General features: G+C 40.6%; 1 protein-coding gene across 2 annotated transcripts in view; it reads left to right on the top strand.

The window, feature by feature from the left end:
* si:dkey-71h2.2 (low density lipoprotein receptor adapter protein 1-B) overlaps positions 1-17,007 on the top strand; it is a 97,866-nt gene that overhangs the window by 67,001 nt on the left and 13,858 nt on the right. For both annotated transcript variants that reach the window (XM_007903259.2, XM_007903262.2), the window contains exons 4-5: positions 6,310-6,424; positions 10,150-10,222. In XM_007903259.2, coding sequence (XP_007901450.1) covers positions 6,310-6,424; positions 10,150-10,222 — 188 coding nt within the window. The remainder of the gene's footprint in view (positions 1-6,309; positions 6,425-10,149; positions 10,223-17,007) is intronic.

The raw sequence follows: 17,007 nt of genomic DNA, 5'->3' as shown, positions 1-17,007 counted from the left end.
TGTTGATTACTGGGAGAAACACCCTTTTCTTTTTGAACAGTGTCTTGGATTTTTTTGTTAGTCAGCCAAGTATCTGGTACATGACGGAAACCCATTACCATGGCATCTTTAATGCCCACCTGAACTGGGGGACAGTTCTTGGTTTAATGTAGGTGTAGATTTTCTGGGAGATGGTTTATTACCAGGCTGTTTGATCATGATCAAGATGGAGATGGGAAGGGTTAGATAGCTATTCTCGACTACATACTATAGGTTCCATCATCATGACAAATAATAATAGTCAGTAAGTTTGATGACCATTTTGTTGAAGAGAACAGAGAGCTAAACATGCAGAGGGTTTAGACTGTATTAGTTATGAGTGGAGAAACTCAATGGTCAACATCACATATGCACTGAGTCTTGCTGTTGGGTCTTCATGTGTTAACAGCCCCGGGCAAATGCAATGAAGAGAAAACATATAAATCAGGCTTGCCAATCCACAGCAATTTCCAGCAAAGTAAAAAGAGCATAAATTATGACCCTCCCCTTCCCAGACTCACCATTACAATACTTTTCCCCTTCAATATTTCAATTTGAGCTTTCATCCGAAGCTGCCAAGTTTAAAACACATTTGTCTTACAACGTGAAGATTTAAAGATGTTGTCCTACTCCCATTGTCTTCAGAATTCAATGCTTGAACTGGGTGAAGTGATGACACTGGTAACCTTCACTAGACAATGATTCCGTTCGGCTGCATTTCAAATCAATACCTTATTTCCGAACCACTGGGGTAACTGTTTGTGTTCTTTTTAATAATAATAATCCTTGCATTTGATATAGGGTTTTATCATGTCTTCTAGACGTCCCAAAGGGCTTCACAGAATACAGTGTAAAGTGAATTGACTGTATCTACTGTGTTCCAACGGGTCTGGCCTCCCCCTTGTCCCCCGAGTCCTCCGCTCCGCCCTTGGTGGCCGTGCCTTCAGCCACTATGCCCCGAGGCTCTTGAACTGCCTTCCTCACTTCCTTCATCTCGCTCCCTCCCTTCCCATTTTCAGGTCTCTGCTGAAGACCTTTCGTTTTGACCGCGCCTTTGGTCACCTTTCCGCCCCCTTTTCCCTGGCTCGGTCCCGGGACCCATTACTGTAAAGCACTCTGAGACGCCGTCCGGCGTGGAGGGCGCTATATAAATCCAAGTTGGTGGCAGTGGTGTTGTATATTTTGTGGGTGAAAGGTTTAAGCATTTGGTGTGTTATTCAAGGAATATGTAATAACTACACCAGCTACACCAGCTTGTCCTAATGCATTGCTTTAAAAAATGTCATTTATAATTCACCAGAATTGATTTTGTTGTTTTATATGGCATAAATGGTTATAACACAGGAATTGAGATCCTTGAAATGAAACCTCGTTGTAAACAGGGTGCGTTACATTGGGGCCACTTATGATTACTTCAGGGGTTTATAGGATCACCACTGATTTTGCAGAGCCCTAGCTCTGCTCACTTTATGGATCCATTCTGTTATTACGTTATAAGTAACTGAACCTGTGGTACCTTATAACAAGACTGTACATGGGCTTGATCAGCCAAAGAAAAAACACAATCTTCCCAGCCCAGAAATATATTTTATGACATGCTTAATCCAGGCCCAAACATAATGATTAATTCATATTTCACCAATTGTTACTTGAATTTTTATTGATAGTTGCAGTAGTTGTTTTTATACCTGATGGGATTGTTTAACTGCTAAAAACACAATGGTTTCTTCTTTGCTCTACTTTTCTATTGACTTTGTTACGAAACTCTACTAATCTCACTCCATAATCTTTTAAACATTTTTACCTAGCCTTCCCTTCTCCATTCGCCATTTGCCTTTTATTACTTTAATTGTTACCGTCTTTAAGTACAACATACTTGCTTACATTCTAGTAACTTTGCGAAATTTAAATATAGCTTCTTCCTCTTTTTCTTGTGCTTTCCGGGTTGCTAACGAGAAATTTCTTTAAGAATTTTCCTGTGTCAGGCCCCTTTGTGTGACTGGGCGGGCAGGATTTCACAGAGTGCTCTGAAACCAATCTTTAGAGTACTTCAGAGGAGAAAAGCCTGAGGTGACTTACTCTGCATTGATTTCACCTCTGGTTCCTTTTGCTGGGGAAATGTTCTGTGTTCTCCCCCCATCTGACCCCATAATCACACAGCTGAACACATGGATGGCGGCAGATGTAGGGTTGTGGGAAAGCAGACGTGGATCTGAAGCCATTCAGTCCATCGTACACTGCTTTGCTGTCCAGCACCCAGAACATGGATTCTAAACAAATTCTAAATAAAACTAAATATTTTTGCTTGTGTTTTTTCAATCTTCCCGATATATTTTTGTTTCCATTCTCCTCATTATCACCTTTTACCCAAATGGAAACACTCAGATGTTTCCCTGTGAATCCATGTGAATTTGTGTCTTCCTTCATGGCCTTTATTGGGTTAAAACCTTCTTTAAAAAGGAACATTAATGTTGCGTTGAACCGACAATAAATGTACTGGATTCCTGATTCCAGGTCATTCACATCTTGTCTCTTGTGTGCACTATAATGTATGTGGCTGCTCTGTCTCTGAGAGTGGCGCTAAAAAGCATTTTTAATTGAGCTTTCAGAAGCCTGTAATAGCCTGAAGATCAGATTTCAGCCCGCACTTATCGTGCCACTCGGACCTGCTGGTAGTTATGGCAACTCCATTTACCTTCTCCTCATGCTATAGTCATATACCATCACTCAGCAGTAAGCCTCTGGCTGTTAAGAGTCTGGGTGTTCGAACAACTGGATAGTTCAGTTTGAAAATTACTTTCACAAGATCACAAAATATAGTCAACCCACTTTACAGTACATCTTTTGAAGCACTTTGAGACGTCTCAACAATGTGATAAGGTTTCCTATGAAATGCAGAGATTATTATTAAGATTTTATCTGGAGGATTGTTGGCCAGGACACCCATTTAATGGACTATAATAATACAAATTGGGTGACTTGCAGACTTGGTGATATTCTGACAGAGTAGGTGACAATATCAAAATATTACGAGTTGGTCACCAAATATATGATTTTGTGTATGTTTACGTGGCTTTGTGATGCTTGAGTATGTTTATGAACGTAATGAATTGTAATGAATATTCTATTCGTTGATATTCAAAGATGAAGAACAGGCTTATTGTAATGTACTTTATACTGGACTGTCTCCTCTGTGTCTGCTGAAAGCTCTTAGGCAGCTCACTATCTGCCCAAACTTTTCAACAATTTTTTGAAAATGTTACAAAAGAATTGATTCCCCACTTTAAAAGACCAGTTCCTGATTTTGTTGCTCTGTGAAACTCAACAATCTGGTGATACTTATTTTATAATGGCGATGCAATGCAACTTGGAGCAGAAAGTAAGGATGAAACCTGATCGACATGGCTACTGTATACTGCTGAAAGCAAAAGCAGCCTGAACAAAGCATTAGTTTGATCTTTCCAGTACTTTCAATTCTATAAATCATAGATGTTTACACACAATGTGATCGAACATGTCCGATTCATAGTTACCAAAGCAAAGTTGCAACCATAATAATAATCCTTGCATTTGATATAGCGCCTTATCACATCTTCAAGACGTCTCAAAGCGCTTCACAGAATATACTGTAAAGTGAATTGTCTGTATATTTTGTGGGCGAAATGTGACAGCCAATTGCACACAGCAATGTCCCACCACAGTCGTGGATTGAAGTGACCAATTTTTTTTTAGATTGTTACCCCCGGAAAAGTGATCTGCCAATCGACTAAAAACTGAATTCCTACCTACTGTTAAGTAAACAGAGGCGTGTGGAGTAAGGAAACTTGCCCAACGTTTCACCCTATCTGGGAATTGAACCCAGGTTCTCTCGCTTGCGAGGTCAGTGCTCTAACCACTGAGCTACAGGACTAATAATTGCAACTCTGAGTTGCTGTATATTTGGCCCTAATGTTGATAGCTGCAATACACATAGAATTATCTTTTGGGGCCTGAGAAGGATCACATTGCCTGTCTGTTTCCGAGCAGATTAGGCACAAGTGACACATTCCTCATACACTCAGTGCTTCTCAGGAAATTATGTAATATATATTTATATTGCAACGTACAAGACTGGAAATGCCACTATATTCCATCTGAGATCAGATCACCCCTTTGTATTAAATATAATGATTTGTAAACTTAAGCAAGAAAATGCCGTTTGTATACAGAGTAAATCAATGATTAATTTGCTTCAATCAACTGAATCTACTCTTGCTGACCTTTTAGTGAGCGTTGAATCATATCATAATGGATATTAGGCTAATAAAAGTTAAAGCATAACTTTTGGTATTCATTAAAGTGTATGCAGGGAGTACAATCTACAGGAAGACAGGATGAATGACTACTATTTCTAAGAATGAGTCAATTCTGAGTATGTTGTAGCCAATAGATGCAGTGACAGAAGCAACTAGCACTTAAGTAGCACAAGTCAAGATCATTATTATTAGTGTCTGTATAAGTCAACAGGGCTTGTGGGTTTGAGCCTCACGTTGGGACTTGGAACTCAAATAGTCTAAGCTGGGAATCAAACCCAGGTCTTTCACTTGCGAGGCACCTGCTCTAACCACTGGGGTACAGGACTCCAAAATCACATAGTGATTTACAATATAGTGCCTTATCAAGTCTTTGAGATGTCTCAAAGTGCTTCACGGGATACTGTGTGGAGTGACTGTGTATTTTGTGGGTGAAACACGGCTGCCAATTGTGCACAATAATGTCCCACAAACAGCCGCGAGTGAGTGACCAATTTTGTTTCGGGGGATTGTTGGCCAGGAAACTGGAAGAAACTCCCTTCTCTTTTCAAATAGTATCATGGGATCTGTAACATCCAGCTGAACACGCAGATGGGATCTTGATTTAACGTCTCATCCAAAGGATAACACCTCTAACAATGTAACCCCCACCAGGACTGCATTGGCGTCTCAGCACTATTTGCTTCATTTTGAGACGTTGAGAAGACGTGAAAAGCACTATATAAAATGCAAGGATTATTATTATTATTTTCACTGCTCAGCTCCTGAAGGCACCTGCTTGTGCTATATTTTTCCACAGGCAACGGTCTCCAGTGCCATCAAACTGGGTTTAGTTAATTGTCCACCCGGCTGTAGCAGTGGCTAAGTTGTGATACTTAATGACAACAAAGCTCAGGGAGAGAGACGTTTATCTTCAGTTTCCAGTTCAAAACCTCCACTTGCATTCCTCCTCAGCTACAAAGAAGCAGAGTACAGAGTGTTACCGTAGACACAGCTTCTGCTGGCAATTGCACAACCGCAATTCACATCCATAAAGTCCACCATCCATAAGGCCCAGCTAATGTAACATTTTGCCACCAGTGTCCTGTCCCATACCAAATTCTGCACATCCATCACCCCAGACCTCACCTGGCTTCCTGGCTCCAAACAAATCCACTTCACCACCCTCACAAATCCTTTCACATATCCCACTCCTCCGCTGCTTTTTTGCTCAGCTAACACAGATCTGCTATGTGTCACCAATCCCGCCACACCTTACCTTCAGCTAGTACTCTCCCTCTGCCACCCCCTGACTCCTCATCTATCTTTAAATTCCACCTGAAGACCTGCCTCTTCAACCACATCTTGTTCTACATCCAAACCCACCACTGTAAGCAGACGTTATCCTATTTGAAGGGTGCTATATGAATGAAGTTATTGTGGTTGCAGTTAAGGGACTTCTAATAAGCTGCGTCACCGATGTTTGTTTGCCCAGAAAACACCCGAGACATAAACAGAGTTTTCTCCAGAGAATCCCCTTGTGTATCAGACAGAGCTCTGAGATTCCAAATCCATTGGAAATTAGGTCCTCGCTTAAGTCTTGCAGTATTTCATGCTGTACAGAGGATTACCTGAATCCATACAGAGAATTACCTTGTGTTTGCTCTAACCGGCAGCCATCTAGCAATATGAGCATTAGAATCCTTCTTGGATGCCAATATTCTTTTTTGAGAGGCATTGCATCTGAAGACATTCCCCTTTATCCATGCCTACCATCACTGCCACTTTCTCCTTGACTCAGTGTCACATTCCACCATTGCTCAGTGCTCCATGATGATGCTATCCCATGTAAAGAGCGCTGTATAAATGCAAGTAGTTGTTGCTAGTAATCGGATCGTGTGACTTTTGTTTGAAGGACTACCAATTTTAGTGAGTAACAATAAAATGTGACCTTAAAATGTGTTTGAAAAAGGCTGAATAAATATATTTAATCTAATCATTAGTGTTTCTCTTTCCACAGAATATCGTACTGCACTGCAGACAAGACTCAGGACAAGGTCTTTGCATACATTGCTCAGAGCCAGCTAAATGAGACATTGGAATGCCATGCATATCTCTGTCCAAAGAAAAAAATTGTAAGTTACAGAATTCTGCATTTTCTGGCGAATCCACACTTTATTTCCCTTCCTTAAGATTAATGGTGGCATTTGTAATAAATAAATGTTCCAGCAGTGAAGAGCGATCTCTTTTGCAAGTGAAGTGACATGAATATGACAGGGTTAGCAGTGCTATATAGCTCGCAAATATGCAGTCAATTAGGCAAGAAATTGAATCCTGTGAGATTTATTTTGATCAAATTGACCAGGAACGAGCAGCAATTTTATTGCGATTTTTGCATAGTCCGTTCAGTTTCATTTATGAAAACTAATTTTCCTCCAAAATCTTCGCCCATTGATTTTATTTCTTCCCAATAGCTTTCGTTCAATTTCAGCATTGTGTTAAGTGCCACTGTGTGACAAAATGATTTGAATTAAATGAAAAATGCACACTTGGCAACCCAGAGTAATGGCTAAATTATGCATGTGATTTGGGGAACAAATATGGTTGTAAGAAAAATGGGCAAAAGTTAGCCCAATTTCAATTTGCCCCCTCTGCTTGGTTAACTTGCTACTTGTTCCCTGCCATCTCTGAACCACCATGTGTAGCTGAGCCTCTGGAACTCCCTCCTCTACCCCTTGTCTTGTCCCTGTTTTAAATCCTCCTAAAAATGTACTTCACTTACAGTCACCTTCCACCTCCCACTTCTCACTTGCTAGATCTCTAGACCTGTCCTTGTGAATTACTCCAAGATGTGATCTTACATAAAGGGCACTATATGATTTGCTGAACTGCATTTTTGAAATGATCAATTTAACTTTTCCCTTTAAAAAGGAATACACAGGATAATGTACAACATAGGTTATAAAGAATTCAGAAATGGAGTGAAACAGCCAATGAGTGTCAATGAGCTGTTGGCAATAGGGGATCAGTCACAAAAAAACCCACACGTCTGATCCCACTGCAAGGATCTCACAGAATCAAGTGAAACAGAACTGAATGATAGGTATCTGGGGCTTTGAAACATGACTGTCTGGTTTACCAGTCAGCACTGTTACCATTTTTTTTACTTTAATAAATGTCAACATATTTTGAGCATAAAGGTTTCTCTCCTTTATACGGTATATCCTGTAGACATGCACACCCAAGACTCTGCCTTGGAGAAAAAACACACACAATCTCCACACTAGTCATGTAGTGTGATCAGAAAGTAGAGTGTTGAAATGAAGTCTGAGATTACCTGGATCTTTTCCTTTCCGCCTTTCTGTCAATTTGACATCAACCATCTGTTTGCTGTTGTGCCTGAGGAATTACCTGTGATCAATAATGCATACTGTGTTGATATCACATGATTTTGGCAGGGACTTGCTGGCAGATTTTCATGATGAATCAGGCTGAGCCAGTGAATTATGTTGTAGATGCACTCTTATTATTACCACTACAACAACAACAACAAGATTCCATTTATGAAGCGCCTTTCACGTCAGGAGGACGTCCCAAGGCGCTGCACAGCTGGGTCAGGACCCATGCAGGGGGAAATGGTCAGGCTGAGGGGAGGGAAGGGAGGGAGTGAGGAGGGGGGAATGGTCAGGGTGAGGGGAGGGAAGGGAGGGAGCGAGGAGGGGGAAGCGAGTCGAGAGGGGAGCTGAAGGCTCGGTCAAAGAGAAAGGTTTTGAGACCGGCCTTGAAGGAGGAAAGGGAGGAGGCGGCGAAGGCACTGGGGGATGGAGTTCCAGAGCCTGGCGGCTGAGAGGCTGAGGGCCCGACCACCGATGGTAGGGCGATTGGGGCGGGGGATGTGGAGCAGACCGGAGTCAGAGGAACGGAGGGTACGGGCAGGTAGGTAGGGGGATAGTAGGTCAGAGAGGTAGGAGGGAGCAAGGCCGTGGATGGCCTTATAGGTGAGGATGAGGATCTTGAAATCAATCCTCTGGGGGATGGGGAGCCAGTGGAGGCGAGCGAGGGTGGGAGTGATGTGGTCCCGAAGCCTGGTGCGGGACAGTACACGAGCTGCAGAGTTCTGAATGACCTGCAGCTTGTGGAGGGAGGTGCCGGGAAGGCCGGCGAGAAGAGAGTTCCCATAGTCCAGCCTTGAGGTGACAAAGGCGTGGACCAGGGTTTCAGCAGCGTGAGGGGTGAGGTAGTGCCGTAGTCTGGCGATGTTCCGGAGGTGATGGAAGGCGGTGCCAGTTGTGGTGCGGATGTGAGGGTGGGGGGAGGCTAAAAGTCACTAGCAGGTGAATTCAGGAGCACCCTGTTACACACTTCCTGTTGTGTAAATTCAGCAAGTGCAATTCGACCTGAATTCGCTCCCCTCTTGCTCTAGTGTGACAGCCCAATGGTCATTTGAAGTCCTTTCATTGGACCATTTTATAAAGGTTATTAATGAGAAGATCACAAGACTAAATAACATTACAAATAAACCTATACAATCTGACTCCAGAGATCTGCACTGCGCATGTGTAAAATTTTCATATCAAGATTTTGTGAACATCCCCAATGTAATGTAATGACCCCAATTTGGAGTCCTGTAGCTCAGTGGTTAGAGCACTCGCTTTGCAAGCGAGAGACCTGAGTTCAATTCCAGGCAGGGCGAAACCTTGGGCAAGTTTCCTTACTCCACACAGAGCCTAATAATAATCCCTCCAAAACAAAAACAATAATAAATTGGTCATTTTCAATCTACGACTGTTTGTGGGACATTGCTGTGCGCAATTGGCTGCCGCGTTCGCCCACAAATATACAGTCAATTCACTTTACAGTCTATTCTGTGAAGCGCTTTGGGACGTCCTCCCGACGTGAAAAGCGCTATATCAAATGCAAGGATTATTATTATTATTATTATAATGTAATGGTGTAGAACAGGAAGGGGAGTTAAAACTAGGCTACCCACTTTGCTCCCAGCAGTGTAAACACAGCATTGCAATCTTGTCAACCCAAGTACAAATATAAGCCAAGGTGGGATTCAAGCTTTCTTTCATTATTTCTGGTCCATGAATCTCAAGCGCATTTGGTTATTAGTCAAAACAACTTATTCTGCCTTTATTTAGATCACTGGTGAGTACATATTTGGAATTCTATTTGTCATTTTAAGCCCAATGCCTTTTAAATGAAATTGACGATCACACTCATTCATAATTGCTCTCCAGCCTCTCGCCTGCTGTCACACTCACAATTATTCTTCCTCCTCTCTCCCACTGTCTCACTCACTGTGCTCTCGTTTCTCTCACACTCACGTTGTTCTTTCAAAATTTCCAGGATAGGGATTTTTAAAACGCTTGAGTCCTTGCAAATAGGCTACAGTTGCAGAATTTATTTTGATTCTTCTTTTGTCCACAGTAGGGGCAGAAATCCCAAAGCTGGACCTGTGACCTACACATATTAAAAATAGAAATACTGTTTGCTTCACTACAGGAACAGACTGGCTGGGAATGCTTTCCTTTTCACATTGAATCTGATACCCTGTGTACTGGACACATTTGAAGCTACATCAATTATAACATGAAGCCAGCAGTGACACACTGGTCTCATATTAGTTTTTTATTGATCAGAATATTTTGTAATAAATATAGCCATTTTCAGGCCACTTTTGTGATGACTTTTTTAAAAGAAAATTGATATTTTGGCAGGAAATTGATGGAATTGCTCACACAGATGCTGGTAATCAATTGGATGCCAGAAATGAATCAGGTGCATTCCAGTTCTTTCTTTCTATGGTGTCTATTGAATAATGGCCATTGGCTTTTTTTCTGCTTTACTCCAGGCACAAGCTGTGACCCTAACAGTGGCTCAGGCCTTCAGAGTAGCATTTGACCTTTGGGAAGTAGCACAAGAAGGTAGGTAATTTGGGGGGGCTAAAAATTATTTTAAAAATGTTATGTTATTTTCATTCATTTTGTTCAAATGTGAAATGTAATTGTTTGGAGTACTGTTATTTTTTGTAGCGTCGCCTCTCAGACGTTGAAAGTAGCTCTACCCATTAATTTCACCAGCAAGATACACAGCCACTACACTTCACAGTAAATCCTGTGAAGCACTTTGATACATTCTCCCCACATGAAAAGACACGATATCAAATGCAACAAATATTATTAGATTTGATCAATAGCTAATATTGGAATCGGGCAGGGTTGGAGTCTTATGTGCTCTGAGACATCACCTGAACAGAGAAAAGACTGGCTGGATTAGGAAATTAATTACCGAGTTGTCAAATGTTAACAAGAAACCAAAGAACTAAAATAATACCAGCCAAGTGGAAGTGGATTTGCCTAAATCTTAAAACAGTGGTGCATCTAGCTCCTTTCAAGATGTGTGGGTGGATAACATATTTGGAAACGTATATAAATGTAACTATACTACTGAGCTAAAGAAGCCATTCCGGATCATCCTCGGTTTGACATAGGGTATTTTGAAATCCTTCATGGAATTGAGACTAAGTAATTGGGCAGGAAACAGATTTAGAGTTGTGGAGACATACTGAAGCACCTGGGATCCCATTGTGAACACATGGAAAGAGACAGATATAAGCACATGCCCACTAACTCTCACTGCTTCCCTAATTGATCTACTGCAAAGGGTACAGAATAAAAGCAGCTACACTGTGTAACCTGTACTACTTCATCAGTATATGCAAGGCTTCACTGCACTAATGGCTTGTCACTATTATTCCTTCCTTTTGCTGCATGGACAGATTGTAAGCCTTAGTTTGTATGATTGTCACTTGATTTTATTCCTTTGTCAGATTGGGGTAGCGAGTTCAAGAGGGAATTAGATAGCTGTTGGCAGAGATCAACTGAGTGGTGTGTAAAAGAAAGAGAACAGTGCAGCATTCTTTATATTTTTTACTTCTATAGCTAGATGGACCCCAGTGGCTCTTTTCCTCAACACCTACAATTTTCTGCCTTTTTTCATCCAAAGGCACTGACTCAAATTGGGGTAGATTTTGCAAACTCCCTCTCGTACCAAGTGACTAAACATTATGTTCAAACCTAAGAAGTCAGTGCCATCGTGCTATCTATTCTGGCCTGGTCAGCCTGGCTCAGTTGGTAGGATCACCCCTGAATCAGAAGGTTGTAGGTTCAAACCCCATGTTAAGAGTTTGAACTTATAGTCCAGACTGACTCCAATATAGTATGGGAGGGGATAATTTCTAAGCTGCTGTCCTTTGGGTGAGATGTTAAGCCGAGGTCCTGTTTGCCCAAACCAACACCATGTTCTGATCTAGTGTTTACAGCAACAACAACAAAATTACATTTATAGAGCGCCTTTCATGTCAGGAGGACGTCCCAAAGTGCTGAACAGTCAGATGTCGGGGCCCGAGCATGGGGGAGAGGTGGTGTAGGGGTGAGGGAAAGCAGAGAGGTGGGAGGGAGACCAAAGGCACAGTCGAAGAGAAGGGTCTTGAGATCGGCCTTGAAGGAGGCAACAGAGGAAGCGAGGCGAAGGGACCGTGGGATGAAGTTCCTGTAAAGGTTATGAGATTGTGATTAAGAAAAGTAGCCTGGCAGACTTTTTCTGTGCATGGGCCATGGAAACTGGGTCAGTAATAGTGTTCTCACTGCTGCTCCAGTTAAGTTGAAGTATCTCAGTAGACCAGGGATAAAACATGTACCGGGGCCTGCATAGTTATGTACTGGGCCACGCAGTGAATTTATCCACTGACCCACCATGGGACCCATCCATATCATTAGATTGGATTATATATTGTGCATTTAATTGACTGATTGTTGAACAGAATAAAAGGAAATTCTAAACGAGTTTCTGTCATGCATAATAAAACATTAACAACTCTATTGGGAGCTCATGTCCTTCAGTCTAAAAAAACAAGCACAGAAATTGATTTTTTTTTACCCCCAGTGAGAGAAAGGAATAACACCTTCTCCCTAGATAATTTCATTTAGTGAAAAATTCACTAATTATTAACAATAAGATGCAAGTCGGATTGGTTGCCTTCATTAATTAGCTCCCAGTCTCAGTTATCCAGCCAGGTAAGATGCTAATGAAGAATCTGGTAATTTCCCACAGTGAAAGCAACCTTTCTTGCCCTTCTCAACCTATTGATGATACTGCTAAATTTTCTTCATCACCCTCCCAAGTTGGAAATACACTATTTACATGGTCTTCCTCACCTCTGCGGAAGTTGAGTTCCAGGGAACTCTCTCTCAAGACTTTTACTGGACAATTCTTTCCCAGGACATTAAGATTCACTTGTACCTGGGTTTAAATTTATTCTATCTAGTACTTTAGAGCATGCAACATTTGACAAATTCTTAAATGTAGCCTTAATTCTGAAGATATTTTTCTATAAATTCTTTTAGGCACGCCATAACAATTTTAAGAATGTTGTGAGCAAATTGGCTGCTACATTCACTTATAAACCTACAAATTCACATTCACTACACTTTTTTGTTAATACCTTTGATAGTAAATCCCCCAGAACTTAGGTGCCCAGCCAGGTAAAGTGCCTTGAGATATCCTCGTAATGTGAAAGATACTTTATTGAAATAAATTGTATATTGTATTCTATAGTAACTTTCTTCTGCATTTTCAAGTTAAATAGAGCCCTGAGTTCCAATTGGCCAAGGAAAATATCAAGGGCTTCCTGAGTACAGTTTTTATAGTGGAATGTGATCAACTAAAAGCTTTCTGGCTATTTAAGACATGTTTAGATGTCTTAGAGATAATAAGCAAAGTGATTTGTGAAGAGTTCCAGGGATCAGTGGTAGTTGACGGCTCAGGTAAACAACAATGATGGAGTGAAGGTAGTGGGGTACAAACTGGAATCATAGAGATTACAGTGCAGGTTGGGACATAGGATTAGAGAGGATTAAACAGCCAAAGCAAGCAGGGCTATGGAGAAATTTTAAATAAGGATCTCAAAATTAATCCGCCGCAGGATGCGGAACAAGTGGAATCTGCCAACCAAAGGATTACGGAGTAGCTCCTGAATTGATTTTGCAAACTTATGAAGCTTTCCAATGACTTGCTATTCCTATAGACATAGACAAATTCATTTTTGAGTAAACCTAATTATTGTGTCTGAAATGTATCAAGGTACTGTTTGTAGTCGCTGACTGCTTGAAACTAAATACTTCACCTTTCTGACTTTAGTCCCAAGTGAATGCCTCTTCTATCATTATTCATTGAATGTTCAGCTTCCCGCCACACACAATACATCCAACTCTGGGGTTGATGCTGCAATCAATTACAAACTTGAAAGTTCTTCATTGACATTTTTGAAGGGTTTCTTTATACAGCTTGTGGTGTACCATTAGATCAGAAGAAATGTCAGGCATCTGTGATTAAGTAAATGATGATATTTTGGATATAAAAGATTTTTCTATCTCAGTAAAATTTCATGTGGTAAGCTATAAGGTTTAATATCATGTAAGGTTGAATATAAGGTTGAACGTCTGTCACATATCACCCTTTTTTTTATTTTTTAAAGAACCACAGACACATTGTAGGACAATCTCTCCTAAAATTATGCTACATTTTCTTCTATAATTCTCTTCAAATAAGTTCCAGTCCCTTTCATAACTTCTAAGATCGGATAAATGCAGCACATTGTTACTTAATACTTACATGTACTAGAATTTGAAGAGTTCCAATATTACAAGTGTCATTTTTTGTTCAATGTAATTTCACTCCTGAAAAAAAAGTTACACTGTGATGCAGCACTTAAATAACATTGAAACATCTCAAAGTATTTCACAAGATATTTGCTGTGAAGTGCAGTTACTCTGTGCCTGTAGGCTAACCCAGCACCCAATTTCTACACATCGCTGGTCCACCATCAGCTGTGAAATGAGTTACACTTCAATTTATCTGGAGGATTATATGCCAGGACTACAGAAGAAATTCATTGAATCTGTACTGTCCGCTTGTACAGGCAGATAGGATTTTGGTTCAACATCTTATCTAAAGGACAGCACCTCTTCACAGTGTTAGATAGTGGGCTCCAATTTGTGAGAGATATGAATCGGTTCATAACTAAGAAATTGTGCAGCTTCCCAGAGGCTGACCTACTCTGACTCCAATCCGATGCCAATTGACACTGATATTCTATGGTGGGCAGGAGCCTCCTTTGGCTACAATCTTCTTTAATTGAAACTTAGAAAATTAAAGTCCAATTACTTTTAATCATTTTCGTTTTATGATAATAATAATCCTTGCATTTGATATAGTACCTTATCACATTGTTGAGACATCTCAAAGTGCTTCACAGAATATATTATAAAGTGGATTGACTGTGTATTTTGTGGGCAAAAGATGATTATTTTTTAAAAAATCATTGAGTTCACAACTGCCAAAGATACAAAAGCCATATTTTTTCTCTTTCTCTACCTCCACCCCCAACTCTATATGAATACCATCCAAATTCTTTCCAAATTGTCTTTGTGTATGGCTCTATTTTAAATCATTCCAAGCCCACATGTCTTCCCATCGATGTTGCCACTGTGTTGATAGGTAAGAAGGACCCTCCATACATAGCTAGCATCAGAACACCAACTTGCATCCAGCAGGTACTTAACTCCTAAACACAATCCAATGATTCAATTCTTGATCCAATGCCTCTATTTAAAGTACATGAAAAGGGGTAAGTGTGAAAAGCAAGTGTTCTGTGCATCATGAAGCAATATTGCATAACAATATCATGTCTGTTCTATCTCTTATGTGAGTACTAAACTGACTCCCTCTAGTCTCTATACTTTAATTACAATTCTGAATGGGATAAAAGGGATAGTGGCAGCTTGGTTATGAAATTGGCTAGGAGACAGAAAGTAGAGGGTGAATGGTTATTTTTCAGACTGGAGGGAATTATACAGTGGTGTCTCCCAGGAGTCAGTATGGTGTATGCTCTTTTTGATATGCATACATTACTTGTACTTGGGTACCTAGAGCAAAATTTTAAAGTTTGTAGATGACACAAAACTTGAGAACATAGTAAACATTGAGCAAGATGGTAGCAGACTGCAGGAGGACATAGACAGACTGGTGAAATGGGCAGATACATGGCAGATGAAGTTTTATGAAGAGGAGTGTGGGGTAATGCATTTTGGGAGGAAGAATGAGGAGAGGCAATATACACAAAATGGTACAGCTTTAAAGGGGGTGCAGGAACAGAAGGGGGGTCATATACACAGATCTTTGGAGGTGGCAGGATAAGTTGATAGAGCTGTTAAAATCGAATGGGGTCGTTAGCTTTATAAATAGAGGTATAGAGTACAAAAGCAAGGAAGTTCTGCTGAACCTTTATAAGACACTAGTTAGGCCTCAGCTGGAGTATTGTGTACAATTCTGGGCACCAAACTTTAGGGAGAATATCAAGACCTTGGAGAGGGTGCAGAGGAGATTTACCAGGATGGTACCAGGAATGATGGACTTTAGTTAGTTATGTGGAGAGACTAGAGAAGCTGTGATTGTTCTCCTTAGAGCAGAGAAGGTTATGGGAAAATTTAGTACAGGTGTTCAAAGTTATGAGGGGTTTTGATAGAGTAGGTAGAGAGAAACTGGTTCCACTGGCAGGTGGGTTGGTGAACAGGGCATATAGATTTAAGATAATTGGTAATAGAACCGAAGGGAAGATAGGAAACCTTTTTTTTACACAGAGATTTGTTATGGTCTGGAATGCATTGCCCAAAAGGGTGGTGGAAGCAGATTCAATAACAACTTTCAAAAGGAACTGGATAGGTACAGTACTTGAAAAGGAAAAAAAATGCAAGGATATGGGGAAAGAGCAGAGGAGTGGGACTGATTGGGTAGCTCTTCTAAAGCGCTGGCACAGACACAATGTGCCAAATTGCCTCCTTCTTTGCTTACTATTCTATGATTCTATATTGAATTATTGCTCAACAAAACATTTCAAATTAAAATAAAATTTAAGTTGATGGAAAGTTAGATAGAAAAGTTTCTTATTCACCAGTGGCTCTTTTCTTTCTTCCTTTTAATGTTGAATTATTGCAAGCAAACTCGCCCCCTGGTGGTGCAGATTATTTGTTAGGCAAAGCAATAATTCTTACTTTGTTCTGAGTCACAAATAACTTTTTTGGGGCCAGCTTCAGGTTATTTGTGGGAATTGGAAATATGAGCAATGAGTTTCATCTTCTCACCATCCTCTGGGTAAAGAGATTCCTCTTAAACTCACTTAGGTCTGCTACTGGCGATCTTGTAATCTATGTCCCCCTTCCCCCATTTTGGACTCATCAACAAGTGGGAACAGCCCATTAATGTCCAGCTTATCAAATTCTTTCATAATTTTAAACACCTCAATCAGGTCCCCTCTAAATTGTCTCAACTCTAGGGGGAAAAGTACCAACGTGTCCAATCTTTCTTGCTAACTGTATCCACTCATCCCTGAAACATGCAAGTGGAGAGTCATATAGAGTTCCTGTTCATTTACTGTAATTCATTTTTATTAAATTAAACTCATAGAGCTATGAGTGTTCTAACAAGCCAGATTTCATTGAATCTAACAGTAAAATGCTTCCCACCCACTGGATCAGTCAAAACACTAAATTCTTTACACAGAGCCGAGTTGAATCGAAATGTTCTATTCCACTTGGCAGAATTTGTACAGAAACGCATATAGATAAACAGATGAATGGCAGGTAGTATTTTA

Source organism: Callorhinchus milii, unplaced genomic scaffold (genome assembly GCF_018977255.1).
Source record: "Callorhinchus milii isolate IMCB2004 unplaced genomic scaffold, IMCB_Cmil_1.0 Scaffold3, whole genome shotgun sequence".
Taxonomy (NCBI): Eukaryota; Metazoa; Chordata; class Chondrichthyes; order Chimaeriformes; family Callorhinchidae; genus Callorhinchus; species Callorhinchus milii.
This window is presented reverse-complemented; position numbering and strand designations above follow the sequence as displayed.